This window comes from Bacillus rossius, chromosome 6 (genome assembly GCF_032445375.1).
Source record: "Bacillus rossius redtenbacheri isolate Brsri chromosome 6, Brsri_v3, whole genome shotgun sequence".
NCBI lineage: Eukaryota > Metazoa > Arthropoda > Insecta > Phasmatodea > Bacillidae > Bacillus > Bacillus rossius.
Genome location: NC_086334.1, coordinates 731,333 through 758,328, shown reverse-complemented (window position 1 = coordinate 758,328; position 26,996 = coordinate 731,333). Strand labels below are relative to the sequence as shown.

Sequence of the window (26,996 nt, the reverse complement as noted above, 5' to 3'; positions counted from 1 at the left end):
CTTAATAGTGTAATTAATGTAATAGAAGTGATTTTAGTCTTGTATAATTGAGGAATATCCAAATAGGTAAATGCAAAGCTTTAAGAACTTGATTATTAATTTGTAATTCATACAACTACCTGATAATCTGCTTTCATGTACACACAATCCTCAGTCATCAAAATTTATATCTTAAAATAAGTTGCCCAGAATACTTTCAGCTAGTATAGAGAACAACTCGATCTTCTTTGACGTCTATGTGAACGCTGACAAAAATGATATAATTACATCTGCATGAAGCTATATTCGTCTGACTGTATCCTGAACTAAATACTATGTTCTGACTACAATTTTGAGATTTTTACGCCATTTGTTGTCGATATTTATCGCCAACATTCGTACGATTTGTTGGCAACAGTTGCCAAATGTTGTGCCAGAACCACACCTTTGTGCCCCTTTTGTTATGGTTGTAAACTATTTATTCCTGGAAATTTGCGAACTTAAATTTTAAATATATTATAAGAACATGTTGCACTAGCTAAGTAGACTTTACACTGGCCCTCTTCGTTTAGTGTGGCCACTCGCCGGGAAAGCTGGGAAAACCGGGATTTATCAGGGAAATCACGTTGATCGGGAATTCAGGGAAATGTCAGGGAATTTTTTTAATAACTGAGGATTCTTTGTCTCTTGTATATTTCTGTGCGTGTTTTGGCAGTGGCCCTTTGAACGTCCGTAATTTCTTTTCTTAAGTTGCGCCGAACCGTGCTGAGTAGCATCAAGCCAACGCCGCGCCAAAATGTGCCGATTAGCGCTACGCTGCCCGGACCGTGCCGAGCAGTGCTAGCTGTAGCTGCCGTCGCTCGTCGCCATGTTGAGGATGTTTTCCAGTTTTGACTGTTATATCGCAGCCAGTTTTAGTGTTTCATTAACGAACTTCTGCCGTAAGATGTTCTGTGTTCGTCACTGCCAATTTCAAGTGGAAAACGCCGTTAGTGCTTTGTTTTGATTCGAGAATCGAGTGTGTGCTTGGTGCCATGCTGCCTCGGTGCCTATAGGCATTTTGTGACAGCTAGGACTATTTGCGTAATTAATGAGTGTCTTTCCATGGCGTTTAATTTTGCGGGTCCAATAATCACTGTTATTGTATTAAAATGAGCTCATATTCAGTGTTCATTTTCGTGAGAATGGCTGTTCGATGGTCAATTTAAGGAATGGCTTCAAGAAGATCGTGGAAACCCGTTTTCGGCACAGTGTATTGTCTGGAAAAGTGTCTTTTCTTTGAGCAATATGGAAAAAAGCAGAAGCCACATGAAGGGAAAAAAAAAACATCAAGTGGCAGTAGCAGCACTTTCAAGTGGTACTTTGCTGAAGGTTTATTCAGTCAGAACAAATTGTTACAAACAAGTGAAGTTCCTGACATAAGTACGCCTTTGACATCCACAGTTGAATAAACTAAGTAATCCTGCAAAAGTTCACATTATGCATGAAACAACCAAAGAGTTGTGTGGCTTGAATTGATTTCTTAAAATGACTACACCACTCGGGTCGAAATTACTTGGTTTGCCTCAACAGTTACGTTGCACAACTCTTTGTGCAGTGCTGAAAAAAATGTCATTTAAGATAATGTTTCCAGACACACAGCAAGTTAAATACAGTTACATAGGACGAAAATTTCGTATCTATTTGGTTTGGCACAATACTTCCATCATAATCTAGTAAACATATGTTCTAGTGCCTCACATATAGTAGTTGGATTTGACGGGTCTCTAAATAAAGTTGCTCAGAAGGGTCAAATGGACGTGGTTATTAGGATTTGGGACGAGCAAAATAGCTGTGATCACAAGAGACTTTTCTTCTGCGTTTCTAGGGCATAGTACATTAGGAGACTTGTTGAAGGCTCTTACCACAGGATTAGTTGGAATCGACATGAATAAGATAATTCAGTTTTCAATGGACGGGTTAATGTGAATGTTAAGCTCTTAAGGGATTTAAGAGATGCTAGTGAGGGGTTCTGGAGAAGCTTCGATTTTGGACATAGGAATTTGTGGGCTGCATACTCTACATGGTGCCTTAAAAACTGCAATAAAAACCAAAGGATGGAAAATTGTGGAATTTTTGAGGGTGTTATATTTTTTGTTTAAAAATGTTCCAGCATGAAGTGATACATCACAGACAGGCTGCACTTTTCCATTGAAGTTCTGCCCGGTGTGCTGCGTAGAAAATACAAAAGTGGCAGAAAGGGCAGTAGCAATATTTCTTAGTATTGCAAAATATGTTGAGATTTCCAAAATGAAATCTCCTCAGGGGTCACACACCTTCACTCCTCTGTCCTCACTGTTCACACACACACTGTTTATATACCTACCAAGTCCTACCCTGGAAATGTCTCATCAGAATCCCCCACTTATTTGCAATTTTTTATTCATGCACAACTGGAATATACTTAGTCTGGTTTATACTTTATAAGGTTTCAAAAGCATTCCTTATTTCGTTTCACTCTACTTTCGTCTTTCCAAACTGGCATTTAGATTTCTAGTACGTATTAGTCAATATCTAGATCCTAACTTAAGTTAGGTGCTGGCATGGTCACGTGTGGACATAAAAACTCAGTCTGGTAACATTACTCCAGCACGGAGCGGGCAAGCAGCGCCGAAAAGGGGAAGGGGGGGGGGGGGGGTTGGTGTTCGTGCGGCAAATGCTGGCGAGGTGTTAACGCACGATTTTCCCACCCGCGGCGCTGCTGGCGCTTCCCATCCTTGAAGCGGTGTCTGGTTTCTCTTCGCGCCGCCTCGCCGTGACGAAACATCTCGTAGATTCTGCATAACCCCCTGCTTCATAGACGTTATCTCTACTTGTCTGCGAGTTTCAACAACAATTAGTATCCGAAATTATTTTGCTTCTAATACTTCGTGTTTTTGCACATGGGTATCAATAAATTCATTATGTTATGTGTTTATTTTTCCCCCCCATAAAAAGTCCTTATTTAATGGTTTTTATTAACTTAACGGCAAATTTTTAAGTGGGGTTTAAGCATTTATGGAAAACATGAAATCATGTAAACCGTTTTGGAGTAACTATTCGAGTGTAACCTTTGCTTTGAAACACTTTCATTTAATCAATTAAATGCTTTCCACCAAACCCTGAAAAACTCAGGTTCATTATTATTGATTTATGAATGATATACATACTAAACATAAAGCGTTACAAGACGAAGGCTACCCATGGACGTTTTACTTCCAAACTGAATACACACGTGGCCATTCTTTCAGTACATGCTAGGGTTGACAAAACATTTTTCCTTTTAGTTCATAAAAGTCATTACACAAGTACTTGTTTAATAGAAAAATCTGTTTATAATTTATCTGAAATAATGAGCAATACACGACATATTAGAAGCAAAATAATTTCGTTTTAACGTATTTTCCATCCACATAGAGATTAGAGCAGATGGAGCTGTGACAAGGTGAAAATGGAGCATTCACGGAATGAATGGGCTGTGGAAACGGAAGTAAGAACTCTGAGAAAACCACCACGTGTTAACAACGGCGAATATTCCGTGTCGGAACTTGAGAGGTGAATTAATGATCTGACCACTCAAATCACAATGGACCCTAGTTTTAGGGAGACGAAATGCCAATCTGAATTGAACTTGTCACAGAAAATAGTACAATGTCAGTAAATAAAAATGAAAAGTGTGATTTATTTAGAATAAGCACCACGCTTATCATAACCAGGTTAAAAAAAATTGAAAAATAATTCCAGAAACATTTGATGTCAACAAAGTACAACTACGCAATATCGCAACACTGAACGAACGCAAGAAAATCCGGTCGTTTATGAAAAGCACTCAGGTCGCAAGGCGCCACCAACCCTAACTTGGAATTGTAAAACCTTGTGAAATGTATTTATTCCATGGGCTTCTTTTGTTCACTCAATAATGAAAACACATGAAATTCTAAATTAAATGATTTAAATGTTATTTTCTTTAACTTTACAGAAGTTGAACAAGTTAGAACATCTTGTGGCATCTATGCACATATCTGAGTGTCCAAAAGTTTTCGGAACGCTTCACTTCAAATATGGAAAGCAGAAACGCTACCTGAAACACAAGAAGTCGAAAGTTGGGCGGTGCTTGCGTTGCATTGTTGCGTGGTTTATGAACTGGTATTTGAAACGTCGTTATGTAAATTTTTGCGTCTTGAGTTTCTTGCGTCCTTGCGCTCTTGCGTAGTTTATAAACCCGGCCTAAGGCCCGCCTTACAATATCACGGAAAAAGAGAAGGATCACGTAAACGCAGACGCATCTCAATGAGCAGAGCTTCTGCAGTATCACGCAGACGGAGACAGACCCGTGCGGAGCAGCTGTTGCTGCGAGCGACCAATAGAACCCGAGCACTTGGCTGTGGTGGTAGCCATGTTTGTTCATGTTCTAAATACGTTAGAAATTGTACAAGTACAAGCATATCTAGTGTTATATTATTATCTTGTGGTTTATTTGTTTATGTGAATTCTGCTCGTGCTACGATTTCAAAGCATAATTATATTTATTTAAATTAAATTAGTATTTCGTAACCTTGGAATTATTGCCATATGTTACGTTTCCCTGCACTGCGGAAGCAGCAGACACGACAGTGAAGTGTTGCGGGGGATCCCTCTACGTTTGAGTGATCCGTCACCGTTTCCGTTCCATTGTAGAAATGGCATTTTAGAAAGAACGGTTAAATATAAATTTATGCAACCCTTATTTATATTTTTAAAACTATATGCTCCTGAATTGCCTGTCAGGTATCACGGGTAGTTAATACAGAACTGTGAGCCGACTCCAGGCGGTGGGCGGAGCGCCGGCTGATGGCGGCTCGCGATTGGCCGTGGGAAACAAGCGAGGCGCGGGTCGCGGCGCTGATCGCACAGGGATTAGCATGAGTCACACCTGCTGCTCATGTCCGCCGCCATCTTGCTCTTCCGCTCCCACGACGGGCCTTCCTTCTCCTTCCCCACGCCGAGCTCAGACCGAGTGTTTCTGGCGGGAGAGTGCTCCTGGGATCAGCCCTGCAGGGAGAGGGTCGCTTGTGCGGGGATCATTGTAGCCACGACTAACTAGACTTGTACAAAGTTACAACTGGTTTCCCCCCTTGTGTTGTCGGTGGTTGTTGTTGAAGGGTCAGGGAGGCGAGACCTCGTCAGACAGCATCCCGCCGGCCATAAACTGCTGGCGCACAAGGCCCGCCCGTCCGCCCGCAACTCAGAGGAAGCAACTCTGCACGCGAGAGACAGTGTTCCTTTGTACAACATGTGGCTAGCGTTACTTTTTTCCTACATGGAATACTTTTTTCGAGACAATACTGAGTATTTCTGATGTTTCATTAAAGCAAAATTGTTTTTAAAACTATTGAAAAAATAATTTGACTTTATTTTGTTTTGTGGTACTCATTAATATACGCAGTTAATAATAGAAAGCTAATCAGAGAACGATTAACAAATAAATTTAACCATTGGAGGTACTGGGACAACACAAAACATACATTCCCGGGTAAGAATCCGAGCCCAGTATTACTGCGAACACTATTTTGTAGTGATACAGCTGTTTTCGTGTAAACGTATAAATGCATAAATATCTGTATTTTTACTAGAATATTTCAGTTCCATTTACAAAATAATAATAATAATAATAATAATAATAATAATAAAAATTACAGTGTAGTATATAGAAACAAAGAAACTTTATTTTTTATACAGTTTTTATACTTTTGGAAATTTAATTCAATTTATACATTTCGAAGTAAACTGCTTTTTCTTCCAAAATATAGAAATGTTTTACCTAACTTATGTGATTTGGATTGTGTAAAATGAAATTGCAGTAAATACTCCGTGAGTCACCAAATTGTTCAATAGTGGATGAACATCTTCCTGGTTGACCATCATAACTCATGACAGCACTTTATGTATGAATGTATGCATCATACTCATTATTCAAGAACGTAAGTTTCGCTCGTAATTCAAACTCGTTCCAAAGAAATGAGGAAACAATGAGGGGTGGGGGGTCATTCGAAAGTGTCAATGGGCCAGCTTGTATTGAAGTTCTGTGGGAGCCCCCATGCAATGTGGACTGTGCTTAGTTGTGACGTGTGTGTTCTGTGGCATAGCAAGCACAGTGTACCTGTGAAGCAGGAGTTGCAATGCCACGACTGGCGCGACACGCTCAGTAGCCAATCAAATACAAGCTTGCCGTGACGTCAGCACCACCACGACAGTCCGTAAGAAGTAGATTCTATCTCTAATTTCGTCGTGTCGTGCCGCACGACGGAAAGAAAAAAAGGAAACCTTACAGAACTAAACTTCAAAAATATTTAGGTATCTACTTGGTAAATTTATTTGCTGAAAACAGAAATTTTGTTTTACGTTTGGGTACATTTTCACATTTGTTGTGTGATTTCAACTGTTTATTAAGTTTATTTTTAATTTTTAGCGTAGCTAACAGCGGAATTATTTTCTGTCCCTTGTCAACATATCTATAGCTTGCTTCATTGTTTATAAAATAAACGTAATCTCACTTCGTGCAATAGATGTATTTATATTGTTATGCAAATCACTGTCAATAAGAAATAAAAAATTCCAATAGTCCCCACACTGTTTTTGGCGCATTATATACCTACAATATTTTATGGAAGTATTTAGTTTGGCATTATTTGCCTACAGCCATATTAGAGTTCGCCGTGTTATGTTGTCGTGGTATTGTGAGCTACGCTATAAACTAGTCGTGCTGGAACGATATACGGCGCCTAATCGGGTTTGTCGTGTTCGTCTCCTGGTGTATAGTAATAACAAACGGACAGTAAAACTAATTTTTTTAAAAATATTTGATAAGCCATAATAAAAAATATCACAAAGTAGTTGTGATAATAATCCAATATTTTGTGCAGAAAAATGTTAATTTAAGTTGATTGTTCTAATTAATTTTTCTAATGGCACGTCAGTACTGATTAAAATAATGTAAAAAAGGCTTTTCCATAATGCATGTTTTGGATCATTTGCATTATTTGATTTTCTTTTGTTTAAATTGCTGGAAATGAAATAGAAGAAATGTGTCTAGGTTTTCTTTATTCATTATCAACCTTTTATTTATATTAATTTTTTATCTTATCACTTCTCGAGAATTATATGCTGTGAATAGTCAGCACAGTTACTACTCGAACGTTCTGAATACACGAAAGATTTATGCCACAGACTGGAAAATATGCGACGTCATAAAGAACGATTAGCCATCGATCTTTTTGAAAATATTTCAGAAATCTAAATAAAATAATTTTTTTTTCTCATTTTTTCCTCTGATGACACGATTTTCCCACCGACAGAAGAGTAATCGTCTGCTTGAAATGGAGTTCCTCTTCTGCTCGTGCGTTCAGGTCTCCGCCGCCATTCTTCCGGGTGTGCGTCGACCTGCTGCGCGCACGAGCTGTAACCGCACATTACCCCCGCCCTTCCCCGCACAAGCTGCGTGTTTACCCAGGCAACTCCGCCGCGACACTTCTCTGTAATTGGGAGTTAGTTAACACCCGATCCTGTTGTGCAACATAGTCATTTCATAAAACAAACGTAATCGACATTATTGTGAAAATTTGTGTCTACATGTCATAGTTTCTGAAATATCATTTTAATCATTATAAGATACAGCGTGGTGTGGGACCATGTATATTATTTATTTATTAACTGTTTCATTAAACCCTTCTGTCAATGGGCTGGCTGATAAACACATCTTAGAGTTATCGTAATACTTCATGTATGACAGTGATGTTAACTCGACCAAACAATAATTAAAACAAAAAAAACCACAGATTGTTATCAAAACAATTTTTTCAGAACGTATGTTTCACGAAGTTTCACTTGAAAACCAGATATTTTTGCCATAAAATAAAGAATTGTTATCATCTTTTTTTATCTTCAAAGCTACAGAACGCAGGCACAATAAAAAAGCATTGAAGTGTCTTAATGCCGATCCCACGCAGCGATCCAAGAGTTCGGAAATACGCGTGTGCGGCGGAAGGAAGAGAGCTTTTGCCCAAGTGTAACCGCTCCTTCCCACGACACACTTCCTTGACTCGGGATTCCACTTTCTTCCGACTAAGCGAAAAACAAACTTACGTAAGAAGACTAAAACGCTGTACAGTATATAATGCCAATATAATCTGTAAATGAACCATGAATGAAAGCTCAATATATGTGGTTAATGTCACAACTATTAACAACTAGGAAGAAGTCCTAGGAATTCTGATTATATAAACATAAGATATGTTTATTATGAGACATAGTTTATGTTAGTTAAAATATATTTATCGTTTTAATCTTTGACTTCATATTCAAAATGTAGGGTTATAAATAAATTTTACGCTGTCTTACTAAAATAACATGAAACCTAACCACAACTAATAATAGGCTTTTTGATATGTAAATTAAAATATGCGCATTTTCTACAAGACACACAAAAAAAGTGGATTATCATAATTGAAAATACATATTTTGATACTGAAAAACGAACTCGTTATATCCCTACAAAAATAAATTCAAATAAAGCTGTTATATTTGTATAGTTTGAAAAAAAAAATTCAGTAGAACCGAATATCCAATTTATGGTCGCCACTTACAAATTAGCTTACTTGGATGTGATTGGAATACATATAAATGTTCATTCTAGGTTTAAAGTCATGTTGACATACATTAATAAAAAAAACCCAATCAAAGCTGTTAGCCTTTAGATCGCCAATGAGTGACTTTGCACATCTGCTCATGCGTGTCGTAAAGGAGTAGCGGAGATCGTTTATTTCAAGTCATATCTGCGCTTACGTACGACGCAACCATGCAGTAAAGATTTAAACGGCTCTTCTAACAGGTCTTCGTACGGTAAGCTTTATTATTAGAAAACGCTAGGTAATGACAGAGCAGTGTTACAAGGTTACAAGTAAAAGTGCCACTAAAGACCAGTGTCAGCTAGAACAAATAAACAAGGATTGATGAACAGCGACATTAGTGACCGCGCCAGACATGCTAATTACGAGGACGCGGCACACGACCTTGCAGCGGCCTGCTTCGCCCACCGGCCGCTACGCAGCGCTGCAGGCGCCGGCTCGGCAAGATGGCGTCACCGCGCCGGCCTGAGCGCCGGCTGTTACGTGAGCCCTTTCCTCCCGATCCTATCAGCCGCACGCGGAACATATTTGAGATCCAAGCAACAGTTACACGGTTTGTTTACGTAAGTGGAAGTGCCTGCTTGGATTCATTATGCTTGCGGGTCGGTCTGAATCCACGTTCTGGCACTTTAGGCCTTTTTTTCTTTTCATTTACATCTCATAACCTATGTTCTGAGGCGATATTTTAATACACATGCTTTTCGTTGCATGTAAAATGTTTGGACTAGCTCATAATATAAATAAATGATATAAGTACAAGCTACTAATAACTCAACAATCACAAATTATAAGTTTTTCATTTTATTATCTGTTGCAAAAGTTTTCGCCCCAGAGTGCCATTTTATAAAATTGATGCTATATGTAAAACGTTCGGAACAGCTCACAAAGTAGGTACATCAATTATGTCAGTGTATGTAACCTACTTATTAGATACTTAAGTAATAGACACAAAATAGAAAATCACTTTCTTTGTTTCAATATCTGGGTAATTTGCACGACTTAACTTATAGGGTATCATTTTTGAAATATTTCTTCACAAACACCTGGAATCAGCCAAGAACCAAAAACACATTGCGAGTGATGGTGATCTTTTACTGAATTAATATTGGACATATTTCATTTAAAAAATTATAAAAGTTGTTCACCTAAAACTTGCCGTTCGTGTAGGGTAGGTATGTATAACATTTTATGTTTCGACATATCATAGACATATAAAGGGAGGGAATTGAAAATAGCTGTAAGCACTTCTTGAAGTAAATTTTATTGGACAGCTAAAGTTAGCCCTAATGAGGTATTCAATTATTTTTTCCGGAATTTGAAAACTGAAATGTAACTTTTTATTATTTATGGGAGTGGCGGGAGGGGGGTTTGGGTATACCATTCATGTCAAGGAAGTACCTACAAGTGTGTGGACAAATTATCCGAAACATAAAATATAAAAATTACCCTAAAAAAACAGCTAAATTAAAAAAAAGGTGCATTCTCACTTATGAGCGCAGTATGACTGTTACTATTCTGCTTTTTCATGTTTATAGATGAAGAATTTTTTTGGTTTACTTCTGAAAGACTGGCTCGATTAAACAGAAGAAAGTAAAACCAGTAGGTAATTATTTTACTTAGGCTAGTTACTAGGAAATATTTAAACTTGAAAATAATAAAATTACAAACAATATTTAGTAAAATATGATTTTTGCTCGTAATTAATTATATATTTTTGCATGTAAAAGGTTCTATTTTATAACAAAATATTTTCTGGGTGACACTTTTCTTGGTCATGATGAAATCCGAGCAAATAGGGATACCGATATCAATGCCGTGACTTAGTGGAGGCATCGCGTTTTGTATTTTGTGATCGATGATTGTGTTGCCTCGGCGACTTACTAGCGCCTATCGGCGATTGTGGGGTGTTATACACTCCCTCACCCCCGTGATATCACTACTCCCACGTTGTCGCGAATTCAAACATTAGATGTATCCTGTAAATCATTATTACAATATGTGCTTCTGCTCGGGGAATAAGCTCCACGGTTTTATTTCTAAACCCAAACCTTCATCTATATTGGTTGAAAGGTCAGTTAATGCTTGCATGAACACATCCTAAATCACAAACCTTTAATGTCCCAGCGGGGATGGAATACGCAATATCTTGAGGGCATTAAATGCTTTTGTGTGGGAGGTACTAAGTGTTTCACGCGAAAGTTAATAAGGGGGTACATTCATGACAGACATTCACACTGAATCCTTGACGAAACGCATGGACGAAATATCGAGGTCTTAGTCCGACCTTTGCGGGCCATACTTTCCATTCCCGGGATAATTAGGGCGCAGGTTTATTTCCAAGTCCCTACGAAACTGTTCGGGAATAATTTTTACACGCTTTATATTAGCTTCACCTGTATGTTTGTATGTTTGTAACAGACTCCTTTGGGTGCGATTTTGACCCACTTTAAACGGCCAGATTTCATTCAAACTTTGTAGATTTATCGAGGACCGATGACAATACACTAATTTGATAAGATTATTAACAAACTATCATCGACAACCAACCAGGGCTAGAAAATTTCAATGTTTACATTATTTGTTTACAGAAACTTAATAAAGTGTTTGATGTTTTGGTTGCAACTGTCTGGTCGTTGTCGGCACACTGTTTTTGCCTGTGCTGTGGTCTTCCACGGAGTTACCTTGCAGTATAAACATTTTAAATTTAACATAGGCTATTTTTGGCTTGTTTTCTGTTTCTTTGAGTATTCATCTTACTTTGTCCGTTCTTCATCTTTTGTCTGTGACACACAGTGCAAACTATAGCGCAGAGTCAAAATAATGATGTAAATAGATTTAACATGTAGCCCTAGTCAGCATTTGCGCGTTTAACATTACAGTTTTTAGCTAACACATACATACATTTCAGAGTTGTCATCTCGATGTTACTCAAGAGACTATGTGAAGGTAGTCGAGGCATTGAAATAACAATTCTCCCCTTCCCTTCCCTTTCACCAAGATCATGAAGACGATGCACTGCTGATTAACGACTACACAATGCCCGCCTTTTGTTTGTGCAGCAACTAATGTGGGAAGCGAAAGTAAGTCGGTTCGAGTCTCAGCGAAACTTCCTGTAAAGGATTCTATTCTGAGCTGGATTGCATATGAAACAACATTTTAAAAAGTGAATTAGTATACATTATAATTAAAGTTTATGTTTCTAATGACCTTACTCATCTGATGTCGGCTTGTGCCCCGTGTGTTTATGTAGTCATCTTTGATGCCCATTACAAGTTTTTTTCTCCTGTGATAAGCAACGTGACGGTGTAATGATGTCTGTCCAGGATATCCTGTTACATCAGTCTTTCCCTTTGCGAGGTTCTTTCAAAGTAACTTTCAAATTTATAGTTTTCAACCAAAAAACTTGAAAATTTCCCTTTTGATTAAATCAAGACAACAACAGGATTTAAATTCACATTAGCAATTTATTTACATTTATTTAACTGGAAACGACGTAAGATAATAAATACTATACAATTTATGTAAACATAAGAAACAAAAGAGTGTGAAAAAATTACTTTTGTGGATTGATTTTATTTATCAGCGTGCAACTGTGTGACGTAACGATGGCACACATTCAGCAGGTGAAGACCCACCATAAGATTTGCACTACTGCGAAACTGCAAAATAAACACATAAATGATTCACCTTTGATAAAAATTTTTTTTTGAAGCCCTATCACGCAGAGCGTACGCAGAATTTCATTTCGTTAAAGGAGTTGACCACTTTTTGCTTTCAAATTCGTTTTTTTTTGTTGGTGGTAGTGACAGATTTTGTTGTAGGGTTTCTTGGATGTCGTGGGGTGATGGGGGGGGGGGATGATAATTTCCCCATCTCTCCATCTGTGTCCGCCCTATCTGTCACAGGCATAGTTAATTCAATGTATGCATGCACTGATAAAGTGAAAACATGTACCACTAAATTTAAACACAGAAAATATAAATATTCCATAGGCCAGTAATTTTTACCATTGCATTGTTAATAAGGCGTCGAGCAGGAGAAATTTTTTTGAATTTATACTTCCTTAGGCGCGTTAAGAAAAAAATGATGCGTGAAATTTTAAAATGCGCGCGCATCACTGTAACACAAAATTAACAGGTTGAAGCTGCCCGCTAAAACGCTCATTAAGTCTCGAAAAAAAAGCTACCAACAAAATAGAAATAGAACCTCTATTAGTCGCGCATGTTGGCACGCTCGTCGCCTCTGATCACTGTTTTCATATTTATAATATTTATCCACATGTTTCTAGTTTCTATATTCACAACACGTGTTTTAGTTTCATACAAGTGCGTATTATATATGTGCTAATAAATTATATTCAGTAATGGTTAAAAAATTGAATATTTTGATTAATATTATTTACTATTCGTAAATATTAGTAAAAACAATTGTGCTTATATACTTTTTCAAGTGCTCCAATATAATTGAGGTTAACTATTCGTATGTATTATTTATAGATATAAATTAAAATATTATTATTTAATATAATTAATACTAAATATTATTAAATTATTGTTAAATATTTATTATTGGTTATTTAATATTTACAAAATAAAGAAATAAATTTAATAAAACATTTAAAAAAAAATTTGTAATAAAAATTAAAATCGAACATTAAATTAAAATATTAATTTTTTATATTTATTATTAAATTGAATGAATAATAAATATTTATAAAAATAAATGAACAAATTTAATAAAAACTTTTTGATAAAAATGAAAAGTGAATATTAAATTAAGAAACTAATAAATATTTAAGAAATGAATAAACTTAAATTAAATTTTTGAATTTATTATTGAATTTATTTATTTTCTTTTCAAATATTAAATAATCAATAATATATATTTAAAATTAAGAATCTTATAATATTTAGTACAAATTATGTCATATATTTATTATTCTCTAAATTTATTTATTTAATTTTTCAAATTTAAACTGAACTTTATTGACTGTGTTGACTATCTTTTTCCAGCCCTTTTTATTTTATTGTAATTAATTATTTGCATGCAATTGAAAACTATTTTTTAATGATGCCAAAGAAGTATAACTTCTCACGCGCGTACATAAGTACACGCTCCCATTTTTTTTATTTGCTGCCAACTTGACAGGGTGTAAACCTTTCTTAAGGTGTGTTTGCGACTGAAAATTAAAAATAAAGTATTAGTCGTTAACTTACGATATGAGTCTATGCATACTAGTTGGATGGTTTATCATCGTCGAGTAGTAAATGAAACAAATTCCAGGTTGTGGAGTCGGTGGCGGATTCTGCTGCCTTGGGACCTACATCTCCGACGACGTCACTGCGGCAATCTCGGATCAACTTTGACTTTTACCTTCAAAATTTGCCAAAAATTTCCAAAAAAAATCTTCAAAATTTGCCAAAATTTGCCAAAATTCCCCAAAATTTCCAATTTTAAAAAAAAAGTACTGCCAAAAATCTCAAAACATCAGAAAATAGAAATTTTCCAATTTTGAGGGAAAGATTTCCTTTTTGAGGGAAAAATTCCCATTTCAGTCCTAAAAAAAATATACCTTGAAAATTCCTAAAAGCGCCTTAAGTTCCTTATCGGCAAGTCGTCCTTAAACGCAGATGTATTAGGACGTCATGGTTGTCATTTTGAATTATGACGTCATCGTTGCAAATTTCGTTACGGCCACCATTTTTAAAATCAAGAGTAATTAACCTAGAAATTCGGGAAAAATTCCAAAATTTATAAAAAAAAACCACTTATTGATTTACTGATTGATTCGATCGTTCACTGTACTCAGTTCGATCCCTGATCAATACAAAATGTTTATTCTGAGTAAAAAACACATTTTTAATAAATCCTTTTCCAAATCCTAAAAGTAGCTTAAATTCTTAATCCGCCAGCCTCCAGTGAGTCGCTGATGACGTAATGACCGCTATGGGCTGGAAAACATGCGCCTTTGACCGCACGGCTATCGAGACATTTGCCAGACTGAGAATTAAATACGTGATATAGAAAAGAACACACATATTCGAATCTGTACATATATTTTTTAATTTGAAGAAATAAAAGCTTCACCTACGAGAGAGCGTTGGCGCCATCTTTATTTTCAATACTTGCTACCAGGAGATATAATTAAAACACATCGTCTGCCAAAGGGCTCCGCCACCATCTTGTTCTCAGTATTCGACACAACAATTCTAAAATTCATAAAAAATATCGCTTATTAGTTTTCTGATTGATTCAATCGATTACCGTCCTTGGTTCGATCCTTGATCAATACAAAAAAAGTAATTTATTAATATCAACTCAATTTACTAAAACAGTGACAGGTTAAAAAAATAACAAAATTACAAATAAAAATGTATTTAATAATTTCTACAAGTACAATAAACAAGCAAATCACCAGTGTTTCTCATTTTTTACAGTCTTCTTATAAGGCGAAGCGAATCCTTTGCATGCCATGGCATGCGTTTACAGAGCAGTTCTACATTACAGTAGATTAACCAGACACGTCCAATCAGCAGTCACCCACAGCTCATTTTGGTCACCCATGTCCAGTTGATGGCCAGGCACGTAAACCGCGGCCAGAAACATCAGTTTATGGCCAGACATGTCCTGTGGGTGGCCAGACATCCAAGTGGTCAGACACATCCAGTCAGTAGCTAAGAGATATTTTTCGTCGATACTCGGCAAACATTTTAAACAGTTAAATGTACAAAGCACACTACAGCATATGCACCAAGTCTGCATTCTCGCCAGTTTACATTGGCTGGAATTAACGACCACTAATTCAATCTCAAATCGGATATTCGCGTTTTTTAACTTAGCCGCGTGCTCATAGACGTACAGGCTAAGTTTATAATTATTTAGTTTTTCAATGGTAAACCTACCTTCAGTTTCTGTGCAATATTACGGAATAACGGGAAGCGACTGTTTTCGAAAGGTTAATTAAAAAAAAGTGTTTTCCTAAGTCTGAAGGGACTGTACCTTCCCGATTTTTTGACGAAGCAAACTTTTAACTCTGTCTTGTTTACTGGAATAAATTTATGAACTATTAGAGCGGCTTTAGACAAAGTCACCGCCATACGTCCGATGCCATTTTGTTACGCAACAAACACAGCTGAATCAATTTTTTTTTGTTAGGTTTTGAAAGAGTGGTGTATCTCACGAAGTCTCGTGTGGGATGCGCAGTATTGTCTGACTGGAGACTAGTATTCCCACGCGCCATTGTGGATCGGTTCGCTCATCGCAACGCCGCGCGCCAGAGCCCTCACGCGCCGAGAGGAAGTGGCCTGTAGCGGAAACAGACCGCGGCAGGGGCAGTTCGCACGCCGACTGTAGACCTCGCTGGCGTCACTTGGAAACACCCTGCATATGTCATATGTGATACATGTCGAAGTTACGATGTCTTTCAATTACGATTCTTCTAAGCTGTGTGTGTCGGCGTCGCGTTTTCACCGTTGTGAGTTGTGTGTTTCTAAGTATGTGTTTCATGTTATCACGAATGTAAGTTGTAATTTTCGAAATTACAATGGCTCAAGTTCTGACCCTCTTAATTATGACAATGTTCAAAGAGAGACCTTATTTCGAGAATTTAGAGGGGGTAGAGGTGAAGTACACGGGGGGGGGGGGGGACACTAAACTGGCAGATATATTTTTACTATGGATATTTATCGTAGTGTAAGAACACAAAAAATATTGGATTACAGATGAATTGAATTATGTTTAATGAATGATACATACATGTATATAATAAAGTATTTCAAATACTGGTATTTTTCGCGTATAATGTGATATATTAAAAGTGAAATGACTGTAAATAAGTTTCTTCAATTACCATCTAAGATGAATAAGAACTATTTGGAATAGTGGAATTAATATGTGGTGGCGATATGAGGTGTTGTTGGGAAATGTTTCTATTAGGTTTGTTAGAAAGAAAAGGGATGGGATGTGGTTTGGGGGGGGGGGGGGGGGTGGATGCAGTGGCGTAGCTAAGGTGACGGGAGTCCCTGGCCGAATATGAAAATGGTGCCCCCTCTGGGATTAACAGAGAGGGGGGAGGGTTCAGTGGCAGTGTCCCCTCCTGCCCAGGCCGCCTGCTCGCCGCTGGGTGGATGCAGCTAGTCCGGGTACATACCTGGCAGCAATGCCGCAGTCACGTGACGTTTGGGGAATAATGAGTAACCACTGGCACTGCCTCCGAGACCTGCCACGGTGCGCGGTGGCCGAGTGGGTAGAGCCCTCGCCTCTGGCCGGCGTGGCGGGCGCGGGTTTCCCCGGGGTGCTGCCGTGTCCCCCGCCGCTCCACGGTGCCCCAGGTCTGTCCGCTGGTCCACGTGGCGGGCAGAGCCTCAGCGCCCAGGTCTCCAGGGCGAGGCGGACAGTCACATGCCAGCAGGCTGTGCTACTGGCGCCATGTTCACCCAGCTCCTTCCCGGACACTCGACTGGCGCGCTACTGTTCGCACCAGAGACTTTGCTGGGCTTATTTTCCGGGAAAAATCGCTCGTTTTGGCATTCTCTGCTACCTATTTAATTTTAGTCCCGTTGTCCGCAAACCTCCTGTAGAAATAACATTAATGCCAAATTTATAATGGCACTACGGAGACTGGCATATCGAGATCGACATGTATAATTTTAGAAGGAAGATTTTGTCTGCCTGTAGATCGCGTTGTGATATATTTATTATCCTCCGAGGCGTGCCAGTGGCGTGTCAGTGTCTGCAGCGAAGCGCGGGTGATAGCCGGTGTTAAGACCCGTCACTGGTGCGACGAACCCGCCATGCCGAGACTGAGACATAGTTTTGATGTAGTTTTGCGCCCTCCCGCTAGCTGGTAGCTATCCGCCGCCTGGTGGCGCTTGCCTCGAGGCATGGGCAGAGGGGAGGGGAGGGTCTGAAACAAAGGCCGCGCCTTGCGTCACTCGCCGCCGCCGCAATAAACCGCATCGGAGGCGCCGCCGCATTTTCGGGAGGCGTTGCGTCAGCCCGCAATGGTTTCCCCATGCCTCTTGTTCGTCTCCGAGGATTCTTTCTTCGACCCGTTCATCGCATGGGGGAGGGGTGATAGAACTAATTAACTGTATTAATTAACAGCATATTCAAGTGTGTGCTGCAGGGGTCAGGTGCTGCTACACTTGATAAATCTAGAATAATATTAATTCCACATCAAACCAAAGCAAGATAATAACATTTAATAAAAATATTATATTAATGACTGGTTACCTGGCTGGTCACCTGGCTGGTCACATGGCTGGTTACCTGGATGGTCACCTGGTTGATCACCTAGCTGGTAACCAGGTTGGTCACCTGACTGGTTACCTGGCTGGTCACCTGGGTGGTCACATGGCTGGTCACCTGGTTGGTCACATGGCTGGTCACCTGGTTGGTCACCTCACTGGTTACCTAGCTGGTCACCTGGGTGGTCACATGGCTGATCACCTGGTTGGTCACATGGCTGGTCACCTAGTTGGTCACCTGGCTGGTCACCTGGCTGGTCACCTGGTTGGTCACCTGGCTGGTCACCTGGCTGGTCACATAGCTGGTCACCTGGTTGGTCACATGGCTGGTTACTTGGCTGGTCACCTGGGTGGTCACATGGCTGGTCACATAGCTGGTGACCTGGTTGGTCACATGGTTGGTAACCTGGTTGGTCACATAGCTGGTCACCTGGCTATTCACCTGGCTGGTTACCTGGCTGGTCACATGGCTGGTCACATGGCTGGTCACATGGCTGGTCACATGGCTGGTCACATGGCTGGTCACATAATTGGTCACCTGGCTGGTCACATGGCTGGTCACCTGGTTGGTCACATGGCTGGTTACTTGGCTGGTCACCTGGGTGGTCACATGGCTGGTCACATAGCTGGTGACCTGGTTGGTCACATTGCTGGTCACATGGTTGGTCACCTGGCTGGTCACCTGGCTGGTCACCTGGCTGGTCACATAGCTGGTCACCTGGTTGGTCACATGGCTGGTTACTTGGCTGGTCACCTGGGTGGTCACATGGATGGTCACATGGCTGGTCACCTGGGTGGTCACATGGATGGTCACATGGCTGGTCACCTGGCTGGTCACCTGGCTGGTCACATAGCTGGTCACCTGGTTGGTCACATGGCTGGTTACTTGGCTGATCACCTGGGTGGTCACATGGCTGGTCACATAGCTGGTGTCCTGGTTGGTCACATGGCTGGTTACCTGGCTGGTCACCTGGCTGGTCACATGGCTGGTCACATGGCTGGTCACCTGGCTGGTCACATGGCTGGTCACATGGCTGGTCACATGGCTGGTCACATGGCTGGTCACATAGCTGGTGAACTGGTTGGTCACATGGCTGGTTACCTGGCTGGTCACATGGCTGGTCACATGGCTGGTTACCTGGCTGGTCACCTGGCTGGTTACCTGGCTGGTCACATGGTTGGTCACAGCGATGGTCACATAATTGGTCACATGGCTGGTCACCTGGTTTGTCACATGGCTGGTTACTTGGTTGGTCACCTGGTTGGTCACATGGCTGGTCACTTGGTTGGTCACCTGCTGATCACCTGGCTGGTCACATGGATAGTTTCATGGCTGGTCACATGGCTGGTTACATGGCTGGTCACATAATTGGTCACCTGGCTGGTCACCTGGCTGGTCACCTGGATGGTCACATGGCTGGTCACCTGGGTGGTCACATGGCTGGCCACATGGCTAGTCACATGGCTGGTTACCTGGCTGGTCACCTGGGTGGTCACCTGGGTGGTCACATGGCTGGTCTCATGGCTGGTCACATGGATGGTCACCTGGTTGGTCACCTGGCTGGTCACATGGCTGGTCACATAGCTGGTGACCTGGTTGGTCACATGGCTGGTCACATGGTTGGTCACCTGGCTGGTCACCTGGCTGGTCACATGGATGGTCACCTGGCTGGTCACCTGGCTGGTCACATGGATGGTGTCATGGCTGGTCACCTGGGTGGTCACATGGCTGGTCACATGGCTAGTCACATGGTTGGTTGTCACCTGGGTGGTCACCTGGGTGGTCACCTGGCTGGTCACATGGCTGGTTACCTGGCTGGTCACCTGGTTGGTCATCTGGCTGGTCACCAGGAAAAAACAAGGATTGGAGGACATATAATTTTTATCCAAAACTAATGCCTGAAAAAATTTCTAATAAGACGAACCGTTGCTGCAAGGGATTAAAAAAAAAACAGTGGTAGAATTAATAAAAACTCATTAAATCCGTACCTTATCATTAAACCATTAATTTCTTTCTTATTTATTGTGAAACCTTAAAATATTATTTACCACTTTTGTCCGAAATACGTTTTAGTATGACCAGTCATTACCGAAAGGAGTGAAAAATCACGAGGATTGAAAGACAAAAAAAATTCATAACTCCGTAAGTGTGGACACAATCGAATCCCTTCAAATGTTAATATTATTAAATTTTTTATCTGAAAATGTTGTCTGAAACAATTTTTAATAAGATAATAAGACGAACCATTCCTGCAAAGTAATAAATAAACAGGGTTATGACTAAAAAATAATCATTAAAATTCCTACCTTGCACACTATTAAATACGTTATTATTTTTTTTAAACCTTAAAATATGATCTATACTTTTCGTCTGAAATAATGTTTTATACGAACCATCATTACTGCAAGAGGTGGATAATAATAGGGGCGAAAGACAAAAATATTTTAACTCAATAAGTTCACTAACCGTTTAAACTGTTTGTAAACATTATAAATATTGTCTAATACTTATGTCTGAAACAGTTTTTGCTACAACCAACTAATACTGTTAATAGTGAAATAAACAGGGGGTAAAGGAAAAAAAACCTTATTCCCTTTTTAGGTAAACAATAACATAATTAATAAGTAATTGTAAATCTTGCAATAATTATTTAAAAATGTGGTCTGAAACAATTTTATATACGACCATCCGTTACTACAGGGGGTGAGAAAAACAAGGGTTGGAATAAAAAAAATTAAACATCCATACCATGTACACTATCGAATCAGTTCATATTTATTTTAAAACATCTAATTAAAGTCTAAAACATTTGTCTTGAGTAATTTTTTATGTAACCAATAATTACTGCAAGGGGTGGAAATAACAAGGATTGAAAGAAAAAAAAAAGCATAATTTTTTAATAGATATACTATCAAATCTATTATAATTTATTGTAAATTTCTAAACATTATTTAAAAACTTTGGTTGAAACAGTTTTCTTGAAACGACCTATGCCGTAAAAACCGGGGTTAAAATAATAATAAAAAATAAACTGTTCCTTACTATCAAAGTCGTTCGTGTATATTTCAAACTATTGTAGTAATATTTAACATTTGGTTTAAAGCATATTTTGAATGTCTTCATATTGGTTCAAGGGTTAAAAAATAGCTTTTGAAGGATAAAATATTTGTAACTAACTTAGTAGATAAATATAAATTCTTTTTAAGCTATTCAATGCTAGAAGCTTTAAGTAAAAGATTCGTGACATTTTCGCTGCATGGAATATAAGAAAATATAATACTAATCATTTTGGAATAATAGACAACATATGGGATGCCATGCTCTTATATGTTTCCAGAAGTTTATAGAAGTTTCCAGAATGTTTTCATAAGAAATATGTACTTGAAAATCTACTTTTTCCTGTTGGCGGTGCCAAAAGAAATTTTTAATTTATACTGATAAACACTTTAAATTTTTACAAACAATGTCGACAGAAAAACAGTGGCATAAAGACGTGTAGACCATTGATGCTACTTTTGCGACAAGACACAGATTGCACACAGTTTACGACGATACAATTACATGATCGTCGCTCAAAGTCACATAGTTGCAAGCTGGATGAAGTAAAGTCTGCACGTGCACTTATGTCTTGTACGTATGGGCAGCTACGCACTTGATGCACGTGTCTGTGTCGCCCTTAAAAAGTACTAGCATTTGTACAAATAATAAAAATTCAGACCAAACTTTTAATGAACCATCTAAATAAATTTTATCTATTAAAATAAATTCTGTTTTTTTTTTAAATTTAATAATATAGGTAATTTTATATGTGACTGATAAAAATTTAACAGAATCCGTTACTTGGACAGTGGTTTAAAGCAAAAAATAATTACCCCTGTTAAATTATAGGTGTTTAAAATGAAATATATTATTTTGAAGAAGGCCTACAACGGTAATAAAATTAACAATAGTCACGTTTTGCATTATTAGAAAAAACACTTATATGTAACTTTGTACAACATTAAGAAAACTATTAAATGATTAAAGAGCTGAGACAAAATACATTATGACTCAGTAGTCCCTTCAGGACGGGCAGAGGACTCCTACACCCCCCAACCAGGATGACATTGACTCAGTAGTCCCTTCAGGGCGGGCAGAGGACTCCTACACCCCCCAACCAGGATGACATTGACTCAGTAGTCCCTTCAGGGCGGGCAGAGGACTCCTACACCCCCCAACCAGGATGACATTGTCTCAGTAGTCCCTTCAGGACGGGCAGAGGACTCCTACACCCCCAGCCAGGATGACATTAACTCAGTAGTCCCTTCAGGACGGGCAGGGGACTCCTACACCCCCAGCCAGGATGACATTGACTCAGTAGTCCCTTCAGGACGGGCAGAGGACACCTACACCCCCCAACCAGGATGACATTGACTCAGTAGTCCCTTCAGGGCGGGCAGAGGACTCCTACACCCCCCAACCAGGATGACATTGACTCAGTAGTCCCTTCAGGGCGGGCAGAGGACTCCTACACCCCCCAACCAGGATGACATTGACTCAGTAGTCCCTTCAGGGCGGGCAGAGGACACCTACACCCCCCAAACAGGATGACATTGACTCAGTAGTCCCTTCAGGGCGGGCAGAGGACTCCTACACCCCCCAACCAGGATGCCATTGACTCAGTAGTCCCTTCAGGGCGGGCAGAGGACTCCTACACCCCCCAACCAGGATGACATTGACTCAGTAGTCCCTTCAGGGCGGGCAGAGGACACCTACACCCCCCAAACAGGATGACATTGACTCAGTAGTCCCTTCAGGATAGTCGGAGGACACCTACATCCCCCAACGAGGATAACATTGACTAAGTTGTCCCTTCAGGACGGGAAGATGACTCCTACATCCCCCAACCAGGATGACATTGACTCAGTAGTCCCTTCAGGACGGGCAGAGGACACCTACACCCCCCAAACAGGATGACATTGACTCAGTAGTACCTTCAGGACGGGCAGAGGACTCCTACACCCCCAGCCAGGATGACATTGACTCAGTAGTCCCTTCAGGACGGGCAGAGGACACCTACACCCCCCAACCAGGATGACATTGACTCAGTAGTCCCTTCAGGGCGGGCAGAGGACTCCTACACCCCCCAACCAGGATGACATTGACTCAGTAGTCCCTTCAGGGCGGGCAGAGGACTCCTACACCCCCAGCCAGGATGACATTGACTCAGTAGTCCCTTCAGGGCGGGCAGAGGACACCTACACCCCCCAAACAGGATGACATTGACTCAGTAGTCCCTTCAGGATAGTCGGAGGACACCTACATTCCCCAACGAGGATAACATTGACTAAGTTGTCCCTTCAGGACGGGAAGATGACTCCTACATCCCCCAAACAGGATGACATTGACTCAGTAGTCCCTTCAGGGCGGGCAGAGGACTCCTACACCCCCCAACCAGGATGACATTGACTCAGTAGTCCCTTCAGGATAGTCGGAGGACACCTATATCCCCCAACGAGGATAACATTGACTAAGTTGACCTTCAGGACGGGAAGATGACTCCTACATCCCCCAACCAGGATGACATTGACTCAGTAGTCCCTTCAGGACGGGCAGAGGACTCCTACATCCCCCAACCAGGATGACATTGACTCAGTAGTCCCTTCAGGACGGGCAGAGGACACCTACACCCCCCAACCAGGATGACATTGACTCAGTAGTCCCTCAGGACGGGCAGAGGACACCTACACCACCCAAACAGGATGACATTGACTCAGTAGTCCCTTCAGGGCGGGCAGAGGACACCTACACCCCCCAACCAGGATGACATTGACTCAGTAGTCCCTTCAGGGCGGGCAGAGGACTCCTACACCCCCCAACCAGGATGACATTGACTCAGTAGTCCCTTCAGGGCGGGCAGAGGACTCCTACACCCCCCAACCAGGATGACATTGACTCAGTAGTCCCTTCAGGGCGGGCAGAGGACTCCTACACCCCCCAACCAGGATGACATTGACTCAGTAGTCCCTTCAGGGCGGGCAGAGGACACCTACACCCCCCAACCAGGATGACATTGACTCAGTAGTCCCTTCAGGGCGGGCAGATGACTCCTACACCCCCCAACCAGGATGACATTGACTCAGTAGTCCCTTCAGGGCGGGCAGAGGACTCCTACACCCCCCAACCAGGATGACATTGACTCAGTAGTCCCTTCAGGGCGGGCAGAGGACACCTACACCCCCCAACCAGGATGACATTGACTCAGTAGTCCCTTCAGGGCGGGCAGAGGACTCCTACACCCCCCAACCAGGTTGACATTAACTCAGTAGTCCCTTCAGGGCGGGCAGAGGACACCTACACCCCCCAACCAGGATGACATTGACTCAGTAGTCCCTTCAGGGCGGGCAGAGGACTCCTACACCCCCCAACCAGGATGACATTGACTCAGTAGTCCCTTCAGGTCGGGCAGAGGACTCCTACACCCCCCAACCAGGATGACATTGACTCAGTAGTCCCTTCAGGGCGGGCAGAAGACTCCTACACCCCCCAACCAGGATGACATTGACTCAGTAGTCCCTTCAGGGCGGGCAGAGGACACCTACACCCCCCAACCAGGATGACATTGACTCAGTAGTCCCTTCAGGGCGGGCAGAGGACTCCTACACCCCCCAACCAGGATGACATTGACTCAGTAGTCCCTTCAGGGCGGGCAGAGGACTCCTACACCCCCCAACCAGGATGACATTGACTCAGTAGTCCCTTCAGGGCGGGCAGAGGACTCCTACACCCCCCAACCAGGATGACATTGACTCAGTAGTCCCTTCAGGGCAGGCAGAGGACTCCTACACCCCCCAACCAGGATGACATTGACTCAGTAGTCCCTTCAGGGCGGGCAGAGGACTCCTACACCCCCCAACCAGGATGACATTGACTCAGTAGTCCCTTCAGGGCGGGCAGAGGACTCCTACACCCCCCAACCAGGATGACATTGACTCAGTAGTCCCTTCAGGGCGGGCAGAGGACACCTACACCCCCCAACCAGGATGACATTGACTCAGTAGTCCCTTCAGGGCGGGCAGAGGACTCCTACACCCCCCAACCAGGATGACATTGACTCAGTAGTCCCTTCAGGGCGGGCAGAGGACACCTACACCCCCCAAACAGGATGACATTGACTCAGTAGTCCCTTCAGGATAGTCGGAGGACACCTACATCCCCCAACGAGGATAACATTGACTAAGTTGTCCCTTCAGGACGGGAAGATGACTCCTACATCCCCCAACCAGGATGACATTGACTCAGTAGTCCCTTCAGGACGGGCAGAGGACACCTACACCCCCCAAACAGGATGACATTGACTCAGTAGTCCCTTCAGGGCGGGCAGAGGACTCCTACACCCCCCAACCAGGATGACATTGACTCAGTAGTCCCTTCAGGATAGTCGGAGGACACCTACATCCCCCAACGAGGATAACATTGACTAAGTTGTCCCTTCAGGACGGGAAGATGACTCCTCCATCCCCCAACCAGGATGACATTGACTCAGTAGTCCCTTCAGGACGGGCAGAGGACTCCTACATCCCCCAACCAGGATGACATTGACTCAGTAGTCCCTTCAGGACGGGCAGAGGACACCTACACCACCCAAACAGGATAACATTGACTCAGTAGTCCCTTCAGGATAGTCGGAGGACACCTACATCCCCCAACGAGGATAACATTGACTAAGTTGTCCCTTCAGGACGGGAAGATGACTCCTACATCTTCCAACCAGGATGACATTGACTCAGTAGTCCCTTCAGGACGGGCAGAGGACTCCTACATCCCCCAACCAGGATGACATTGACTCAGTAGTCCCTTCAGGACGGGCAGAGGACACCTACACCCCCCAACCAGGATGACATTGACTCAGTAGTCCCTTCAGGACGGGCAGAGGACACCTACACCACCCAAACAGGATGACATTGACTCAGTAGTCCCTTCAGGACGGGCAGAGGACTCTACACCCCCCAGCCAGGATGACATTGACTCAGTAGTTCCTTCAGGACGGGCAGAGGACACCTACACCCCCCAACCAGGATGACATTGACTCAGTAGTTCCTTCAGGACGGGCAGAGGACACCTACACCCCCCAACCAGGATGAAATTGATTCAGTAGTCCCTTCAGGACGGGCAGAGGACACATACACCCCCCAACCAGGATGACATTGACTCAGTAGTCCCTTCAGGACGGGCAGAGGACACCTACACCCCCCAACCAGGATGACATTGACTCAGTAGTCCCTTCAGGACGGGCAGAGGACTCCTACACCCCCCAGCCAGGATGACATTGACTCAGTAGTCCCTTCAGGACGGGCAGAGGACACCTACACCCCCCAACCAGGATGACATTGACTCAGTAGTTCCTTCAGGACGGGCAGAGGACACCTACACCCCCCAACCAGGATGAAATTGATTCAGTAGTCCCTTCAGGACGGGCAGAAGACACCTACACCCCCCAACCAGGATGACATTGACTCAGTAGTTCCTTCAGGACGGGCAGAGGACTCCTACATCCCCCAACCAGGATGACATTGACTCAGTAGTCCCTTCAGGACGGGCAGAGGACTCCTACACCCCCCAACCAGGATGACATTGACTCAGTAGTCCCTTCAGGACGGGCAGAAGACATCTACACCCCCCAACCAGGATGACTTTGACTCAGTAGTTCCTTCAGGACGGGCAGAGAACACCTACACCCCCCAACCAGGATGACATTGACTCAGTAGTCCCTTCAGGATAGTCGGAGGACACCTACATCCCCCAACGAGGATAACATTGACTCAGTAGTCCCTTCAGGATAGTCGGAGGACACCTACATCCCCCAACGAGGATAACATTGACTAAGTTGTCCCTTCAGGACGGGAAGATGACTCCTACATCCCCCAACCAGGATGACATTGACTCAGTAGTTCCTTCAGGACGGGCAGAGGACTCCTACACCCCCCAACCAGGATGACATTGACTCAGTAGTTCCTTCAGGACGGGCAGAGGACTCCTACACCCCCCAACCAGGATGACATTGACTCAGTAGTTCCTTCAGGACGGGAAGATGACTCCTACACCCCC

The 26,996-nt window shown here is 42.1% G+C and overlaps 1 protein-coding gene across 1 annotated transcript; it reads right to left on the bottom strand.

Annotated features, from left to right (window-relative positions):
- Positions 1–17,430: 17,430 nt before the first annotated feature.
- LOC134533358 (mucin-3A-like) lies at positions 17,431–19,744 on the bottom strand. Its single transcript, XM_063370878.1, has 4 exons — positions 19,286–19,744; positions 18,147–19,217; positions 17,991–18,050; positions 17,431–17,565 (listed from the first exon to the last, which is right to left on the bottom strand). The coding sequence occupies exons 1-4, from the start codon at positions 19,742–19,744 to the stop codon at positions 17,431–17,433; spliced, it is 1,725 nt and encodes a 574-aa protein (XP_063226948.1).
- Positions 19,745–26,996: the final 7,252 nt, after the last annotated feature.

Excerpts from the sequence above, each read along its gene's own strand:
- LOC134533358 (XM_063370878.1), bottom strand. The coding sequence starts at position 19,744 with ATGACCAACCAGGTGACCAGCCAGGTAACCAGCCATGTGACCAGCCAG. Across the intron at positions 18,051-18,146 it reads CCAGCCAGGTGACCAGCCAG|GTGACCAGCCATGTGACCAA; the intron begins GTGACCAACTAG and ends GTGACCAACCAG. Across the intron at positions 17,566-17,990 it reads CCACCCAGGTGACCAGCCAG|ACCCTCCCCTCCCCTCTGCC; the intron begins GTAACCAGTCAG and ends CCTTTGTTTCAG.